The sequence below is a fragment of the Rutilus rutilus genome (genome assembly GCF_951802725.1).
Source record: "Rutilus rutilus genome assembly, chromosome: 16".
Taxonomy (NCBI): Eukaryota; Metazoa; Chordata; class Actinopteri; order Cypriniformes; family Leuciscidae; genus Rutilus; species Rutilus rutilus.
This window is the reverse complement of record NC_140224.1, coordinates 3269150-3287964: the sequence shown is the minus strand read 5'-3', so window position 1 is coordinate 3287964 and position 18815 is coordinate 3269150. Positions and strand designations below refer to the sequence as shown.

The following is an 18815-nucleotide window of genomic DNA, read 5'->3' as shown; positions in this document are numbered from 1 at the left end:
GTTTACAGCGGTTTTCAAAATAAAGGTCGCGACAGCAGCGCTTGAACGCAGCGTTACGGACAATCTTTGTCATTTTCTCCACATAGAAATTGATTTTAAACGGCATTGTATAAAATTCAAGACAGACCAACCATTGAGGCCCATGAGATTGTTTAGTTATAGTCTGTAAAAGGATGTTGTTATTTATTTATGTATTTATTTATTTATTTATCTATCTATATTTATTTGTTTGTTTGTTTATTGGACTTAGGTCAAATAACATAAAATAAAGATATCCAGATAGTTAGAACAAGCTGCAAGGAAAATAACTATAAAGATAACGATAAAGATATAGTTCTAAAAACAAAATCTCAATATTAAATAGTATCAGAGTTCACACCACAGCTATAATGATAACGGCACAGAGAAACAATATCATATTTAGATTCACTTTCAGAAAGATTTTATCCGGCTGATGAACAATAAAAACATTGACAGCCAATCAGAATCCATCCTGCTGAAAAGCGCTCGAGCATTTAAAGTGACAGACAAGCACGCGCTTAGAATAAACAGAATATCGGACGCTAATACAGTTATATTTATTGTTATTATAGTTATAGTTATTCTTGGTGTGAATGGGCCTTAAAGGTGTTTCCAACCATAGACATAATATTCCAACGATATCGTTTTTCTGTGCCGTTATCATTATAGTTGTGGTGTGAACTCTACTACTATTATTAACATTGAGAACGATTTTTAAAACTATATCTTCATCGTTATTTTTATAGTTATCGTCCTTGGTATGAAGGGGCCTTTACGTGTTTCTATTGAGGAGAATTACGAGTATGGTACTCAGGTGCTACGTTCCCTTTAAGGTTACCCAGGGTTACAGTTTCCATGTGAGAGCGAGGCGCATTGACGTCAATGGCAGGCTTTGATTGGTGTTTTACCATTTCCGGTTGGCAGACGTCCAAGCGCCTGTGAAGAAGAGTTGTTGCGCCGTCTCTGAATAACGGAATAACGCAGAAGCCGAGTCGCGTTATAAAGGCTCGGTAAGAGATAACGATACTCGAAATGTCGTGTTTCTGTCGAGTAGATGTAGCGCTAAACATCTAGAATGATCGTTAAATGCTGTAAATGTCATTTGTTTATGATACGGATAAAGATGGCGACCACTCGGCGGCCTTCTGCTAGATATTTGTAGCAGAATATATATAGCAGAATTATATTTTATTTGTTTTAAGGTTGATTTGTTTTAAGGTTTAACCTTCTTGTTGAGGTTTCGAGGTCATTTTAGAAAACGGCATGTCTGTTCTGTTGCATTTTGAGTTGCGTTATGATGTGTATTAAAATTATATTTTCATATTCTGTTGATCTTGGGAAATTGATTTAAATTTGTGATCGTGTCGTTCATCCTAAATATACTACTAGTACTAGTATTCTGATTGATGTTGTTGAAGTGGGAGATTATTTTATGTCAACATAATCTTATAATAATCATTAGCATCCTGCAACATAAAGTTGTTTTTCTGTAAATATTGAATCATAGGAAACGCATATAGTTCATGCATTGAATCAAACTGCACAGGTGTGTTGAAAACAAAGATAATCTCCAGATTATTTCTGACATCAATCTCATAAATGATGCTGTAATCCTGTTCCTGTCCTCTTGCTGGGTCAGAATGTATTTTCATCGTGTGAAGACGTTAATGATATTGTTATTAATTCTGCAACATGTACATGTTTCTCAATATTTTAGGAAAGAACAACAATATCCCCCCCCCCTCCCCCATCATAACAACTGACATCCAACATAATTTGAATAATCCAGAATAACTTTATTAAGGCTCAAACATGACAGATGGGTTATTTAGGTTTACTGTAATTATTGGATTTTATATTAAGCGATATTTCATGTGATACATTTTAAGGAAATAAATTCTGTATTTGTTTTCACAGATCCTTCACATGTTTAATTATTGACTGAACTGACTATATTTCATGTAGTCAGCATCTCGGCGAGTTTTCGGCGTGTCACTTGTCTGATCTGTGTCCCCGCAGGTCAGAGGTCAGATCTAGCGCTCATCATGGCATCAGGCAGCGCGGGCAGTGAGGAGGAGAAGAGTCTGAGGGAATGTGAGATATACGTGCAGAAACACAACATCCAGCAGCTGCTGAAGGACTGCATCGTGCAGCTGTGCACCTCGCGGCCCGACAGACCCATGGCCTTCCTCAGAGAACACTTCGAGAAGCTGGAGAAGGTTTGTACACCAGGATCGTTCTGACGGAGAGCCCTTGCTGACAACACTTTGCATTAAGAAAGATGGGATGTGTTTATTAAAACAATTAGTCGCTCATGCAGTTTGTTTTTATAAACCAGTGGCAAAAGCAATTTAATATTAGACATCCACTTTTCAATAAATAGTTACTTGTTCATAATAATTGGAATTATTTATCCAGCAAATAAGGCCTTATGATATTAAATGTGTACAAATATGCATATGTACAAAATTCTAATGTTGGAACTTTTTGTCAAAAGAATAAAAAATTAAATAACTTTTAATGTAATTGACATTTATATACTTTTATAGTTTTCATTAATTCTTTAATTTGCACTTGTTTTTATATTTTTGGTATTTTTGTGCTTTTGTCATTTCAAATAGTTTTTGTGTGTGTGTGTGTGTTTTACCAAATGCGTTAAATTCATTTTTATTTCTGTTTTAGTTCATTTTAAATGTTTACTTATTTCCAGTTAGCAGTCTAAACTAAATGAAAATTAAAAATGTTGCTTTGGAAACTAATTGAAACAAGTTTAATTTTTTACTTATATTTGATTTTTATTTTTTTATTTTTTTTCAGATTTCTTTCAATTAACAAAAATAGTTTTAGCTATCGATAATAATAATAATAATAACAATAATATATATATATATATATATATATATATATATATATATATATATATATATAAATTAAACATTTATTGTGATTAATTCATCCATGCTAGCCTGGCTAACGTCGGACCTCTTTCTCATTGAGACGTGGTCTGGGAACCACATGTTCATTTTCTCGTATTTGAGGCGTGGTTTACGAATGCCCAGAGCCGTTTATTGGGCGCTACGAATGTCTATCAAATGTGCCTGTACGTAGCTCATAGCCAATCGTTTCAATTATACCAGATGACGTATGTAGAGCGACAGAAATTCGACGAGGAAGAAGACGATGGGTCAGAGATTTATGTGTACACGATGGCGTTCAGCGGCTAAACTACTTAGAACACTATCTAAGGCTGCATCGAAAGGTAACTTTGCGTCTGCTGCCATGTTGGATCCATAGATATAAACAAACTGCTTCGGTGCGTCGCATAGACGTCGTCATCGTCTTGCTGCTCCCTCCCCGTTCTGTGATTGGTTCCCTTTTTGAGGGGAAAATCTGGTCCATGGTGTCCAGGCTGCCTAGCAGGGTGAATGGCAGCATGAGGAAACCCAGGCTACATCCATGTATCTTCTGTTTGTTTTTTACCTTAATTTTCTGGATTTTCCAGTGAAACTGGACTAGTATGCTGGACTTCTCCAATCATTTAGTTTGGAAAACCCTCCCCTTTCTTCCGTTAACTGCAACTCCCACATCCCATAATCCAACAACCGATGGATAGAACCAAGTCCTGCTCTACATTTAGGCCCCGTTTACACTGCCAGTGAAATGTGACCCAATTCCGATTTTTTGCTCACATGTGACACAGATCGGATGTGTTCTATGACAGTGTAAACAGGAAAAAAACGCATGCATTCGGATATTTCCAGATCGGTTTCAGGCCTCATTCATATGTGGAAATAAATCGGATATGTGCCAATGCGACTGTCATGTAAACAGGCAGATCGGATTTTCTGAGGCATTAGGCAACGTCTCCGCGGTTTAATGACGAGAGAAACTCCGACGCACATCTACAAAGGGACGGATGGCCCGACGAAACGTTGTGTCATTGTAGGAGAGGAATGTGGAGAGGGGCACGGGAAGTGTTTTCACATGATTGTAAATTTAACGAAAATTTTTGTTCATTTACATTTATTCATTTTAAGCAATTAATAATTTATTTGTAATAAACACTTTAAGTGGGCTATTTAAATTTAAAAAGTGCTAGGACTATTTACATGTTCAATTATATTTTTAAAACATGCGCGCAGATTGTGATGTAATATTGTGTGTGCATAGAAAGAATTTGTCCGCAGCCGCTCAAAAAATAAAAATAAAATTGTCCATAGCTGCTCTACTCCTGAGCGCAACTCCACTGTCAGTGTTGTGTAAGTAAAGGCTCTAGACAGTTTTTTTGTGTTAATTTCTATTTCTTGTCGCTGTGCAGGCTCTTTATTGTATAACAGTGAACAGCCCTTAATTTATGTGCCGTAGATCGGTCCGTTGCATTACGAATGAAAGCAGTATCAGTAATCTCAAATATGTGATGTGCAGTCAAGTTCGGGTGTGTGTATGTTGTTTTAACGAGTGTTCTCACCGATACGCTTGTGATTCGTGGATAACGAGTTTTATAGACATTGTTTCTTATTCAAAAGTGGTGTTTGGCAACTTTGCATATCGCAGAGCATGAAACATATTTTGTGTTCGTCCATTTGTGCAAGAGAATTTAACCCTTTAAGCATGCGCGATATGTTTCAGATAGTAGGCTACTAGCCATGGCAAGTGTAAACATATGAATCGGATATGGGTCACAATTTAAAGAACGTGTAAACAGACAGTCAAAAAAATCGGATTTAGGCAACAAATCAGAATTGGGCATCAAGACCTGCAGTGTAAACGAGGCCTTAGTTCCTATTAATCTGTTTCATTTTAGATATGTGTCACGATACAGAAGAACAGATCTAACGATGCTTCTGTTTCACTGTGACTTCAAATCCAACCGAAATCCTCCCTTTCAAATAATTTCTTTAACTATGCCTAACATGTGCTTCATGCGCAGGAGGAAGCGAAGCAGCTCCTGAACCAGCAGAAAGCCAGCTCTCGCTCGGACTCTCGCGAAGATGAGGCGTCTCCTCCCATGAACCCCGTGGTGAAGGGTCGCAGGCGGAGAGGAGCCATCAGCGCTGAGGTCTACACCGAGGAGGACGCCGCCTCCTACGTCAGGAAGGTGTGTATGTCTCACAGTCACATGATCATGTCTGATGGCAGTCAGGCGAAGCAGTCACGTGTTCTTCTGTCTCTGTGAAGGTCATCCCTAAAGACTACAAAACCATGGCCGCTCTCGCCAAAGCCATCGAAAAGAACGTGCTCTTCTCACATCTGGATGACAATGAAAGAAGGTGACTTTATTTTTTATTATTTTTTTCATGCACTGGTCAGTTTTGAGTTTTCAGACTAGTGGAAAGAAAACATACAACATAGACTTTTAAGGGTCTATTTGTATATAGATTATATAGATTTAAATTTCAATACATGTCTTAAAAGTCTGTTTTTCCTCCTGCTCTGAGTCAGAAATCTCCACTTCTGCAGCTTTACACACACCAAACTGTACAGTTTTAATTCCCATATATTCTGAAGGTTCATATATTTATAACATTTTATTCCTTAAAACAATTCTTTTTTATATGGCTTATTTATATAGTATTTTTCTGATTTATGGAGTGATAAAAAGAGATACCCCAAAATAATTGACTTTAGTGTTCAGATTTCTGTTCTTGAAATATATGCAAATTAGCGCATTGTTAATTAGATAATGTCTCATTTGTATGTCTAAATCTGAAATAAAAGAAAACTTGTAATATAAAATGTAAAGATGTGAGCAATCAGCTGGGCAAGTATGATGATATACACTCACCTAAAGGATTATTAGGAACACCTGTTCAATTTCTCATTAATGCAATTATCTAATCAACCAATCACATGGCAGTTGCTTCAATGCATTTAGGGGTGTGGTCCTGGTCAAGACAATCTCCTGAACTCCAAACTAAATGTCAGAATGGGAAAGAAAGGTGATTTAAGCAATTTTGAGCGTGGCATGGTTGTTGGTGCCAGACGGGCCGGTCTGAGTATTTCACAGTCTGCTCAGTTACTGGGATTTTCACGCACAACCATTTCTAGGGTTTACAAAGAATGGTGTGAAAAGGGAAAAACATCCAGTATGCGGCAGTCCTGTGGGCGAAAATGCCTTGTTGATGCTAGAGGTCAGAGGAGAATGGGCCGACTGATTCAAGCTGATAGAAGAGCAACTTTGACTGAAATAACCACTCGTTACAACCGAGGTATGCAGCAAAGCATTTGTGAAGCCACAACACACATAACCTTGAGGCGGATGGGCTACAACAGCAGAAGACATTTACATTTACATTTAGTCATTTAGCAGACGCTTTTATCCAAAGCGACTTACAAATCAGGACTAAATTAAGCGAGTCATCATGAAGAGGCAAAAGACAACAACAACGCAAGAAGTGTTCAGAATACGAAGTTCAGGCATTAATCAGAGTAGCATAAGCATGATAGGTGGGATTTTAAGGGAAAGGTTTTTTTTTTTTTTTTTTTTTTTTTTTTTTATGAGTTTAGGTGCTCATGGAAGAGATGGGTTTTCAGCTGTTTTTTGAATGTTGTCAGGGATTCAGCATTCCGGATGAGGGTGGGGAGAGTGTTCCACCAGCATGGAACTGTGAATGAGAATGATCTGGAAAGTGATCTTGTGGCTTTCTGTGATGGAACCACGAGACGTCGCTTGTTGATTGATCGTAGGCGTCTGGTGGGGATGTAGGCTCGTAGGAGTGAGTGAAGGTAGGAGGGAGCTGAGCGTGTGATAGATCTGTAAGCAAGCGTCAATGCCTTGAACTTGATGCGAGCAGCGAGAGGTAGCCAGTGCAGAGAGATGAACAGAGGAGTGACGTGGGCCCTCTTGGGCTCGTTGAAGACAAGACGAGCTGCAGCATTCTGGATCATCTGAAGAGGTTTGGTAGCACATGCTGGAAGTCCGGCCAGAAGAGCATTGCAGTAGTCAAGCCTAGAAATGACCAGGGCCTGGACGAGGAGTTGTGTTGCGTGCTCAGTTAGGAAAGGTCTGATCTTCCTGATGTTGTGCAGCGCAAACCTGCATGATCGAGCTGTCTTTGAAATGTGATCTGTGAAGGTCAGCTGGTCATCAAACGTTACTCCCAGATTTCTGACCGACCTTGATGGTGTGATTGATGATGAATCAAGCTGGATGGTGAAGTCGTGCTGTAGAGACGGATTGGCAGGGAGGACGAGCAGCTCAGTCTTTGCCAGGTTGAGCTGCAGGTGATGTTCCTTCATCCATGTGGAGATGTCTGCCAGACAGCTCGAGACCCGTGCAGCTACTGTGGGATCATCTGGTCGAAATGAGAGGAAGAGTTGTGTGTCATCAGCATAGCAGTGGTAGGAGAAACCATGTGCCTGTATGATGTGTCCCAGTGATGTAGTGTAGATGGAGAAGAGGAGGGGACCGAGAACTGAACCCTGGGGAACCCCTGTGGTCAGTTGATGTGCTCTGGATACCTCGCCTCTCCATGCGACTTTGAAGGACCTACCTGTGAGATAGGATTCAAACCAGTCGAGTGAAGTTCCTGTGATGCCCAGTGATGAGAGGCTGGACATAAGGATCTGATGGTTCACGGTGTCGAAGGCAGCAGACAGATCAAGGAGAATGAGGAGTGAAGATTTGGAAGCAGCTTTTGCAATCCGTAGGGCTTCTGTGACCGACAGTAATGCAGTCTCAGTTGAATGCCCTTTCTTGAAGCCAGATTGGTTGACATCCAGCTGGTTGTTTAGAGACAAGAAGGATGTTACTTGGTTGAAAACAGCTCTTTCAAGTGTTTTTGCAATGAATGGTAGGAGAGAGATGGGTCTGTAATTCTCTACAAAAGATGTGTTTAGCGTTGGTTTTTTAAGCAGTGGAGTGACCCGAGCCTGCTTGAATGCTGTAGGGAAGGTGCCAGTATGGAGGGATGAGTTGATGATGTGTGTGAGTGCTGGTAGAAGTGTGGGAGAGATGGCTTGTAGAAGGTGTGAGGGGATGGGGTCTAGAGGGCAGGTGGTAGGGTGACTGGAGAGGAGAAGTGTAGATACTTCTTCCTCTGTTAGCGACGAAAAGGAGGACAGAGGGGTATTGGCTGTGGGAGGGGTCGGTCTGGGTTCCTGTGTGTGTGGAGCTGAGAATTGACTGCTGATAGTTGTTGTTTTGTTGGTGAAGAAGTTTGCAAAATCATTGGCAGTTAAGGAGGTGGAGGGTGGTGGTGGAGGTGGACAGAGGAGTGAGTTGAATGTCTTGAAGAGTAGTCGTGCGTTGGAGGAGCTGTTGATCTTGTTGTGGAAATAAGAAGATTTTGCAGCATGAACATCAGCAGAAAAGGACGAGAGGAGAGATTTATACATACTCAGGTCGGATGAGTCTTTTGATTTGCGCCATTTCCTCTCCGCTGCCCTGAGTTCGGTCCGGTGTTCACGAAGAACCTCAGATAGCCAGGGGTTAGAAGGAGTAGCGCGTGCTGGCCTGGAGCGTAGGTTTCGCCTGAGGGTGACTGGTGGTGGGGTTGGTGGCGCAGGGGTAGCGAGTTGTAGACTGAAGGTGATGAGGAAATGATCTGAAACATGGAGAGGCCTCACCAAAATGTTGTCTGTGATGCAGTTGCGTGTGTAGACCAGGTCCAGTTGGTTGCCTGATTTGTGAGTACCTGTGGTGATGTGTCGTTTGAGATCGAAGGAGGCTAGTAGAGAGGTGAAGTCTGTTGCATGTGGTTTTTCGAGATGAATGTTGAAGTCACCGAAGACTAGAAGTGGGGTGCCGTCCTCAGGGAAAGAGGACAGCAGCACATCCAGCTCCTCTACGAAGTTACCCAGCTGACCTGGGGGGCGATAAATGACTACAATATGGATCTTACTGGGAGTTGTAAGTGTGATAGCATGATATTCAAATGAATTGTTGTTGCATAGAGAAGAGAGCGCTGAGTATTTCCAATTGTTGGAAACGAGAAGCCCTGTCCCGCCACCCCTCCCAGACTGGCGAGGGGAGTGAGAAAAGGAGAAATTGCTAGAGAGAGCAGCGGGGGTTGCTGAGTCTTCAGGACGAATCCAGGTCTCAGTCAAGCCCAGGATACTGAGAGTAGAATGAGATGCAAAGGCTGGAATGAAGTCAGCTTTGTTGACTGCTGACTGACAATTCCATAGACCCACGGAAAGAGAGAGAGGAGTGTGTGAGGATGAGAGAATGGGACGCAGATTAGTAGTATCGCGCTGCCTTGTGCGCGTGATGAAAGGGCGTTGTCGAACGATAACAGGAATGTGTTGAAAACACATGCTGATTCGGGAGAAAGATAAGATAAGAAGTGGAAAGGGAAAAGGCGAATTTTAAGTGCCTTTCTGGTGTCCCTGCTCGGTGGAGTCGCGCAGGTAGAGTCGATGGTCTTTACCCGAGTCGGTCTGAACACGAGGAGGCTGAACACGAGAGCTGAACGCTTCCGCTGACGCTTCCGCGACAGCGCGCAAAATACACAGATATACAGAAGAATGCTTTCACCGCTTGAGTGAGTACAGCTGGTTCGGTCTTGCAATTAAGTGGATAACGCGATAATGGGCCAACTTTCGCTTTGAAAGTGCTAGGAGCAGAGGCTTAAAGTGCAAATTAGGCTTTAACAATAATAATTTTCACTCGCGGCTGTTTGTTTAATGTGGCAACGCGTCCAACTAAAATACACAATTATGTGAAGTTAAAAATATAAGGGAAGCTGAGAATCGAAGATGGGCTTACCTTGACTACAAAGCAACGCTGACAATAACACGAGAGCAGAGTATTCCAGAAAACACACAGTTGCGCGTTTCAGTCGAGCCTCTTGTTGCTCGCTTGTTCTGCGGGAGTGAACTGAATCTCGTCTATTTAAAGGTATTCTAACAGATGCTGGTTCGGTCTTGCAATTAAGTGGATAACGCGATAATGGGCCAACTTTCGCTTTGAAAGTGCTAGGAGCAGAGGCTTAAAGTGCAAATTAGGCTTTAACAATAATAATTTTCACTCGCGGCTGTTTGTTTAATGTGGCAACGCGTCCAACTAAAATACACAATTATGTGAAGTTAAAAATATAAGGGAAGCTGAGAATCGAAGATGGGCTTACCTTGACTACAAAGCAACGCTGACAATAACACGAGAGCAGAGTATTCCAGAAAACACACAGTTGCGCGTTTCAGTCGAGCCTCTTGTTGCTCGCTTGTTCAGTGGTACCCCACCGGGTACCACTCATCTCCACTACAAATAGGAAAAAGAGGCTACAATTTGCACGAGCTCACCAAAATTGGACAGTTGAAGACTGGAAAAATGTTGCCTGGTCTGATGAGTCTCGATTTCTGTTGAGACATTCAGATGGTAGAGTCAGAATTTGGCGTAAACAGAATGAGAACATGGATCCATCATGCCTTGTTACCACTGTGCAGGCTGGTGGTGGTGGTGTAATGGTGTGGGGGATGTTTTCTTGGCACACTTTAGGCCCCTTAGTGCCAATTGGGCATCGTTTAAATGCCACGGCCTACCTGAGCATTGTTTCTGACCATGTCCATCCCTTTATGACCACCATGTACCCATCCTCTGATGGCTACTTCCAGCAGGATAATGCACCATGTCACAAAGCTCGAATCATTTCAAATTGGTTTCTTGAACATGACAATGAGTTCACTGTACTAAAATGGCCCCCACAGTCACCAGATCTCAACCCAATAGAGCATCTTTGGGATGTGGTGGAACCGGAGCTTCGTGCCCTGGATGTGCATCCCACAAATCTCCATCAACTGCAAGATGCTATCCTATCAATATGGGCCAACATTTCTAAAGAATGCTTTCAGCACCTTGTTGAATCAATTCCACGTAGAATTAAGGCAGTTCTGAAGGCGAAAGGGGGTCAAACACAGTATTAATATGGTGTTCCTAATAATCCTTTAGGTGAGTGTATATTATTCATATATATGAATATATGTTCATATATATGATATATGTTAATTTTTTACCCTATAAACCTGGTGTGTGTGTCTTGCCTTAAATAAATGTAAAATACTTTACTGACCGCATTTCTATTCTGCTCTCTCCTACAGTGACATATTTGACGCGATGTTTCCCGTCACCTACATTGCAGGAGAGATTGTCATCCAACAAGGTTGAACCTTAAAAACATGTATGAAGAGTCAGATTAACATTATTTGTACATTTTATTTACCTTCACTTTTTTTTTTCGCACTTGTGTCCTAGGTGACGAGGGCGATAACTTCTACGTCATTGACATGGGGGAAATGGATGTAAGTTACACCTCCACAGTTTAGGATGTATTCATATAATAAACCAGGTTACACTTTACAATGAGGTTCGTTAGTTAACTGCATTAGTTAGCATGAACTAATAATGAACTGCACATATACAGCATTTATTAATCTTTGTTTATGTTAATTTCAACAATTTCAACACTGTGAACTAACAATGAACGGCTGTATTTTTATTAACTGACATTAATAAAGATGAACTTATCCAGTAACAAATGTATTGCTCATGGTTAGTTCACGTTAGTTAATACATTAACTAATGAACCTTATTGTAAAGTGTTAGCATAAACCATAAAGGTTTTCAACCTAAACCTAATTTCTGATGGAGAAAATCAAGTCCCACTCTAGATGTGTCCTCTATCAGTGTGCAGTTTGACTCAGAAGTGGTGTGTGACTCAGGTGTTTGTTCTCAGGTGTATGTGAACAGCGAGTGGGCCACCAGCATCGGAGAGGGCGGCAGTTTCGGAGAACTGGCTCTGATCTACGGGACGCCGAGAGCCGCCACCGTCAGAGCCAAGACCAACGCCAAGCTCTGGGGCATCGACAGAGACAGCTACAGGAGAATACTGATGGTGTGTGTCTCCTTCACACACACACACACACACACACACACACACACACACACACACACACACACACACACACACACACACACACACACACACACACACACACACACACACACACACACACACAAGCTCTGGGGCATCGACAGAGACAGCTACAGGAGAATACTGATGGTGTGTGTCTCCTACACACACACACACACACAAGCTCTGGGGCATCGACAGAGACAGCTACAGGAGAATACTGATGGTGTGTGTCTCCTACACACACACACACACACACACACACACAAGCTCTGGGGCATCGACAGAGACAGCTACAGGAGAATACTGATGGTGTGTGTCTCCTTCACATACTCTCTCTCACACACACACACACACACACACACACACACACACACACACACACACACACACACACAAGCTCTGGGGCATCGACAGAGACAGCTACAGGAGAATACTGATGGTGTGTGTCTCCTACACACACACACACACACACACACACACAAGCTCTGGGGCATCGACAGAGACAGCTACAGGAGAATACTGATGGTGTGTGTCTCCACACACACACACACACAGAGAGATATACACACACACACTCTCTCTCTCTCTCTCTCTCTTTTTCTCACACACACAGATACACACACACACACACACACACACACACACACACACACACACGACTGACATACTCAAGAGGTATTTCATTCTACAAAACATCCTGTGTTTGATTATAGGGAAGCACTTTGAGGAAGAGGAAGATGTACGAGGAGTTCTTGAGCAAAGTATCTATTTTAGGTAATTCTATCTATCTATCTATCATATATCTCTGTTGTTTTATCTATCTATCTATGTATCTGTCTGTCTGTCTAACTATCTATCTATCTAACTAACTATCTAGCTATCAGTGGGGATTTCTTTAAGACTGCAAGGGAAGCTCGGCTTCCCCTATAATGTAAAAAAATTAATGGTCAAATATGTTCTATTGTGTTAACATTTTATTGACTAAAAATGCGTTAGAAAACGTTCATCTCGAAGACGAGTTGATTCAGAATCAGTTACAGATAGCAGGTCGGCTGACTTGATTCCATCTCATGCATTCCCGTAGCGTCACAGTGCATTTCCCTGTTGAAGCCCAGCGTCCATTGACTTCAGTGAGGCTGCTTTGAACAGTCTTTTTCAGTGCTACGAAACTAGACGGTCATTGGATAAATGCTGCGATTATGTCCCGCTCACGGACTCTCAGCGTCTCTGAGGGTGAATGGACTCCGGGCTTCTGTGTGATGATTGGAGGGTCTGTCGAAAGGCATCTCCTTTTGATTGACAGCAATTTTGTACTATAAAAAGTCTCTGACGTTGAAGCTGTTCGAGCTCAGTCCCATCGCGGATTTTTCAAGTGTAGTCGAAAGACAAACTGCTGCAACCTATTTCTTGGTATTTGCTTGGCGAAATTGCTAGCCAATTTTCATCATACATTTCACACACTTACACACCACATTCCTCGTTTCAGTTTAACCTGATTCCCACAGTTCCTCCGTCGAGTTTAATGTCTTTTCTTTAGATTGTTTGTTCATTCATACAGTAGGCTAGGCTAGCGTCGTAGGGGTGAACTAGCCAGCTAGCAAACTGCACACGTTGGCAGACAGTGCTAATATTGTCGAGCTGATTTTGGCGAAGCCATTTGAAAGTCTTCCTTACGAGGAGAAATTTAGAATTAAACAGCAGGGCAGATCAACACCTAAGACTGATTTAGTGCAAAAGATAGGGAAAAGTAACAGGTCTTTTCAGCTCTCCTGGTGTGACAAAGTTAGCTGGCTGACTGGCCGTGCCTCTTGATGAAACTATCTCACGGAGGTGTTGTTTGGTCAAAGGTGGGGTCCACATTACAGGGAGTCCACAGAAACATTAGCTTAATATGACTCTGTCCTGTCCACACAATTTTCTGGGATGTCCCATACTATTCAAAATGACTTGATCTCTGCTCTTGCAGCCAACGTTTCTGATCAGATCAGAGATGAAATTTAGGATTCTCCCTGGGTGGATGAAACCGCTGATATATCCGGCCGAGCCCAACTCTCTGTCATTGTTCGCTATGTGGATAGTGCAGGTAAAGGAGTTCAGGAGTGCTGTATTGGATTTTTTATGTTTCTGGGGGGCGAGTTGCTCAGTCCGTTTTTGATGTATTAAATGAGAACATGCAGGGCTACAATTTTAAGGATAAGCTTGTGGCACAGACCTATGATGTTTCAGCTCTCAATGGTCTGCAGGCCAAAGTGAAAGCAATAGCCCCCAGTGCAGTGTTTGTGCATTGCTACACACACAGACTGAATCTGGTGCTGTCACAGGGGGCATTTCTTTCAAAATCCATAAAGAGGACGTCTTTTCTGGAGTCTTTCTTTTCCAGAAACACTCCTACTCGATGGAATTTCACATCACGGATAGTGAGCACCGTGGCAAACAATTATGACGGCCTCCTGCAGACATTTGATATTTGACATTTGACACTTTGTGAGGAAACTGGAGGATTTTGAGTTTGTGTTCATGTTGTACACATATGAACAAATCTGATGTGGTCTTTGATATTGTCCAGTAGAGGGCGATGGATGTTCTTTACTGCAAGAAAATAATTGAGTCTCTTCTTGCATTTGTCAAAAGCCCTATTGGGACGGGATTAACTTTACAAGGGTAGAACGTCTGTAATAGTAATGGTCAATCCGCACGGGATAAGATATCTCAGTAAAACTAGCATAAGTGGGAGGGGTAACGTTAAGTCGATTTACACACCGCCGTCACCCTCCTGTCGTCATGTGTGTATTACGTTGCTTCCTGATATCACGTGCGCAAACACATATAACCTATATTTATATATATATATATAAAACAGTTATGTCCGATGTATTAATTAACTTCAGATTGGATTGTGTTGGTAATAGGCTCTTACCTAACGCTAAAAGATGTTTCGTGCCTCTAACAAGTGCTTTCGATCTTCTTTCTGATCTGAATGGTGTGTGTAAAACACTTGAGTTTTACCACAGACTCGTCCCAGCGTCTAGAACGCAACTGAATGCTTTTTCAAGCGTCTCCATACTTGAAAAATCACGGAAAACTACTTTTAAACACGAAATGACGGAATATTTACGTACATATTTACAGCGGGTCTATTCGCACGGGATTAGTGTTACCTGAGGTAATTTTTCCCGCCCTTTTTACTGAAGGTAAAAGTCGCCGTAACCTTTACTGACATAATCTTCACTGTCCGTGATGATCACTGAGGTGCACATTCGGACGGGACTAAAATCACTGAGAAGCTCTGGTAATAATTACTTTACCCCACCTCTCCATGTTAAACTAATCCAGTCCGAATAGGGCTAAAGAGAAGAGGTCAAGAGGGGGCTTTCCAAGCTGTTTATGCCAAAGCAGCAGATCTCACATCAGACCCGCGAGATGAGCCAATGAGAAAGCACCGTCTGACCCAATCGCAGGATCCCCAAGAGCGCTACAGAAATCTGTACATGGCCATCCTTGATAACTTCTTGGAGCAGATTCCTCAACGTTTTTCAAATTTGGAAAGTATGCTCTTCTTAGAACTAGTCAATCCAGGGAAATTTGATGACATGAGACAAGCATTTCCAGAGGAGGCCTTCCAAAGTGTCCTGAAAAATTATGGCCATCACTTTGATTCTGGGAGACTGAGGCCTGAACTTCAAGTCCTGTGTTCAGATCAAGACTTGCAGGGTGACAGGGGAAAGCTGTGTGATTACTTGGTGTTCCTTAAAGACATGGAGTTGGACAGTGCAATGCTTTACAAACGGTTCTCATTAGTGGCTCAGTTGGAGCTACATCTGCAGGTGTAGATCTACACCCGTAACACAATGGGCCAACGCCGTTTACGCAGCCTAGCTCTGCTGGCCATTGAGAGGACACTGGTCAAGTCACTGGAAAAGACGCCTAGTGGTATAACAGTGTCACAGAGCATCTTCTTGAAAAGAAGCAATTTTTTTACACCATTTTTATGATGTAGGCCGAAAATGAGCTTCCCCTCTCTGAAAGACCAGCAGCCGCCACTTCTATCTATCTATCTATCTATCTATCTATCTATCTATCTATCTATCTATCTATCTATCTATCTATCTATCTATCTATCTATCTATCTATCTATCTATCTATCTATCTATCTATCTATCTATCTATCTGTCTGTCATTCAGTCTGTTATTTTATCTTTCTGTCTGTCTATCATTCTATCTGTCATTTTATCTGTCTATCTCTCTGTAAGTCAGCTAGTCTATTGTTGAATCTATATATGTATCTCTATCTCTGTCTATAATTTTCCTATTGGAGTTAGTCGGGGTGGTGTGGGGCAATGGATAAGACACATGCCTATGGTGTGAGAGACCCGGGTTTGAATCCACTGTGAGACACCAATGTGTCCTTGAGCAAGACACTTAACCCCTAGTTGCTCCAGAGGCGTGCGACCTCTGACATATATAGCAATTGTAAGTCGCTTTGGATAAAAGCGTCAGCTAAATGAATAAATGTAAATGTAAGTTGTATTACTGTAAGTGACACACACATAGAGAGAAAGAGTTGCTGTAACATGAGTGTGTGTGATGATGGCAGAGTCTCTGGATAAGTGGGAGCGTCTGACCGTGGCTGACGCTCTGGAGCCGGTGCAGTTCGAGGACAGTCAGAAGATCGTGGTCCAGGGAGAACCAGGAGACGAGTTCTTCATCATCCTGGAGGTGGAGTTTCCCGTCTGCTCAAAGCCTGTCAGTGTGTGTGTGTGTGTGTGTGTGCGATTACTAAAGTCACGTCTCTTTCCTCAGGGATGTGCAGCCGTTCTGCAGCGCAGGTCAGAGAATGAGGAGTTCGTAGAGGTCGGCAGGTTAGGACCGTCAGACTACTTCGGTGAGTGTTGAAATACATGGATGTTCCAGTACATGTTCATCCGAAAATGAAAAATCACATATTTCGATAGTCCACTTTTAGACAAGTAACTTTGCAACTACATTCAAATAATCAAATAACTCTCATTAGGGTATTAGTAGACTGTTCGGTTCGAGTTTGGGTTAGTAGAATAAGTTGACATTGCTATTATAGTCAGAGTTGATAATTCCGCGAATAACTGCAATTGCAGATTTCAAACAGAGATGGCGACAAAGAGGAAAAACTACGGACTGCAGCTTTAAGTCTAGAAAATATATCAAATAACATAAAACTATGATTCTTTTTTTAATATTTATGTGTTTCTCTCACCAGGCGAGATCGCTCTGCTGATGAACCGGCCCCGTGCGGCGACAGTGGTGGCTCGCGGGCCGCTCAAATGTGTCAAGCTGGACAGGCCTCGCTTCGAGCGCGTGCTGGGACCGTGTTCAGACATCCTCAAACGCAACATCCAACAGTACAACAGCTTCGTGTCGCTCTCCGTCTGAGAACCCCCCCCCCCCCGTCACACCGCTAGCTTCTCATCCACACCCTCGTATTCCTGAGCGTTCACAGTCCAGAGCTTTAACATCCCGCATTTAGAGCCAAATCAAAGGACAGACAATCAATGTACGTTCCTCCAATCAGATCACAGTGTTTTTACCTTTAATTCCAAGCAGTAAAACAGTAGAGGAGTATACATGTGTTTATAGGCGAACCGTTTTGAATTCCTTTACCCAGGTTAGTTTTTTAAGACTAGTTTTCTAAGATTAACTGCCTACATATACGATATACGAGTGACGTTTGGCTGTACTGACATTCTGATTCTCTTCTTCAAGCCTTACTGCCTCATTCCCCTTCGCTGACCTCCTCCGTCACAGTCAGGAACATGAACATATAGGAACTGTTTTATTACTTATTATCATTCCAGCACACACTCTTGCTATTTGTGTTCAGTTGCTTATTGTAGTAAATTAGTGAGGCCGTTCCCGTGCGGTGTCTATCCATATAGGTTTCATTGTGGCTGATCAGATTTTTAAACTACAAGACGACGGTAGTTTCTGTCCTGTTAGAAAGCCAGTGCCAAACGTTGGACAGCGCCTCCGAGATTTCATTGGTCCGTTCCTGCATGTGCGCCGTCACCGATCGAGGAAAGCTCTCGGTCAGGATGATTCAGTATTTACCTTTTCGTCAGTATATGCCGAGAAATACCAGTTTTATTTTTTAATAAGCTTATTTTTCCACAAAGGTGCACAGTGGCGTATTTAGTCGCATGTCATGATTTCAAGTGTTTCTGTGGCCATTTTTTAAACCGGCTTGTTGCTGTTTTAATGTCGAACTAAAACAAAACAGAGTGAAAGGATTATGAAGTTCAGTTTTAACGTCTCGCAAAACACACGGTCGTGAAACAGAAAATGAAATCCATTCTGCTCACGTCTCATGAACGACGGCGACATCTTTGATACATTTTTATAAAAACGGATCCGTGGCGATGTGATGTTTACATGTCCCGTGTTCTGTTTCGCTGTTCAACAATCCAGAGTGATCAATGTTTGATTCTCTTTATTTACAAGATGTTCCTCGTTTTAGTTTTTGAGAAATGCAGATTAAAAAGGTGCAACACAAAGGTTTTCCCGAATTCTTTCAGCTGCAAATTAGCTCGACTTTCCCCTGAGATATAAGTGTCCCGTCTTCATGGCAGCGATGCTTGTTGTGTTTTCTATCTGTGTGAATGGACAGAATATGGAGGGAGAGAGTGAGTGATGATAAAGTTCAGCTCGGATCACACACACACACACACACACACACACAGCTGTGTTGGATCTGAACTCTACAGGGTTCCCGTGGGTTAGATGCTCCTTCAAACCCAAACGCTTCTGCTGATATATTACAGACCTCAAATGATGTTTTATTTGTCAATGTTACCCAAATGTGTCGTTTCATTTCCAGTGAGTTCTGCGCAGAAAATAATTTTTTTGTTTTTTGTTTGGTATAGATCGTCCAAATGGCAGTTCAAGCAATAAAAAGGTTGGAATATTGAACAA

At 42.0% G+C, this 18815-nt stretch overlaps 1 protein-coding gene across 1 annotated transcript; it reads left to right on the top strand.

The window, feature by feature from the left end:
- Positions 1 to 880: 880 nt before the first annotated feature.
- On the top strand, positions 881 to 18815 carry prkar1ab (protein kinase, cAMP-dependent, regulatory, type I, alpha (tissue specific extinguisher 1) b). The gene is made up of 11 exons (XM_084434762.1): positions 881 to 1031; positions 2041 to 2240; positions 4952 to 5119; positions 5200 to 5291; positions 11059 to 11120; positions 11213 to 11259; positions 11694 to 11852; positions 12587 to 12647; positions 16468 to 16589; positions 16674 to 16755; positions 17107 to 18815. Exons 2-11 carry the CDS (start codon positions 2067 to 2069, stop codon positions 17277 to 17279), a joined length of 1140 nt encoding a protein of 379 aa, XP_084290888.1. The 5' UTR covers positions 881 to 1031; positions 2041 to 2066; the 3' UTR covers positions 17280 to 18815.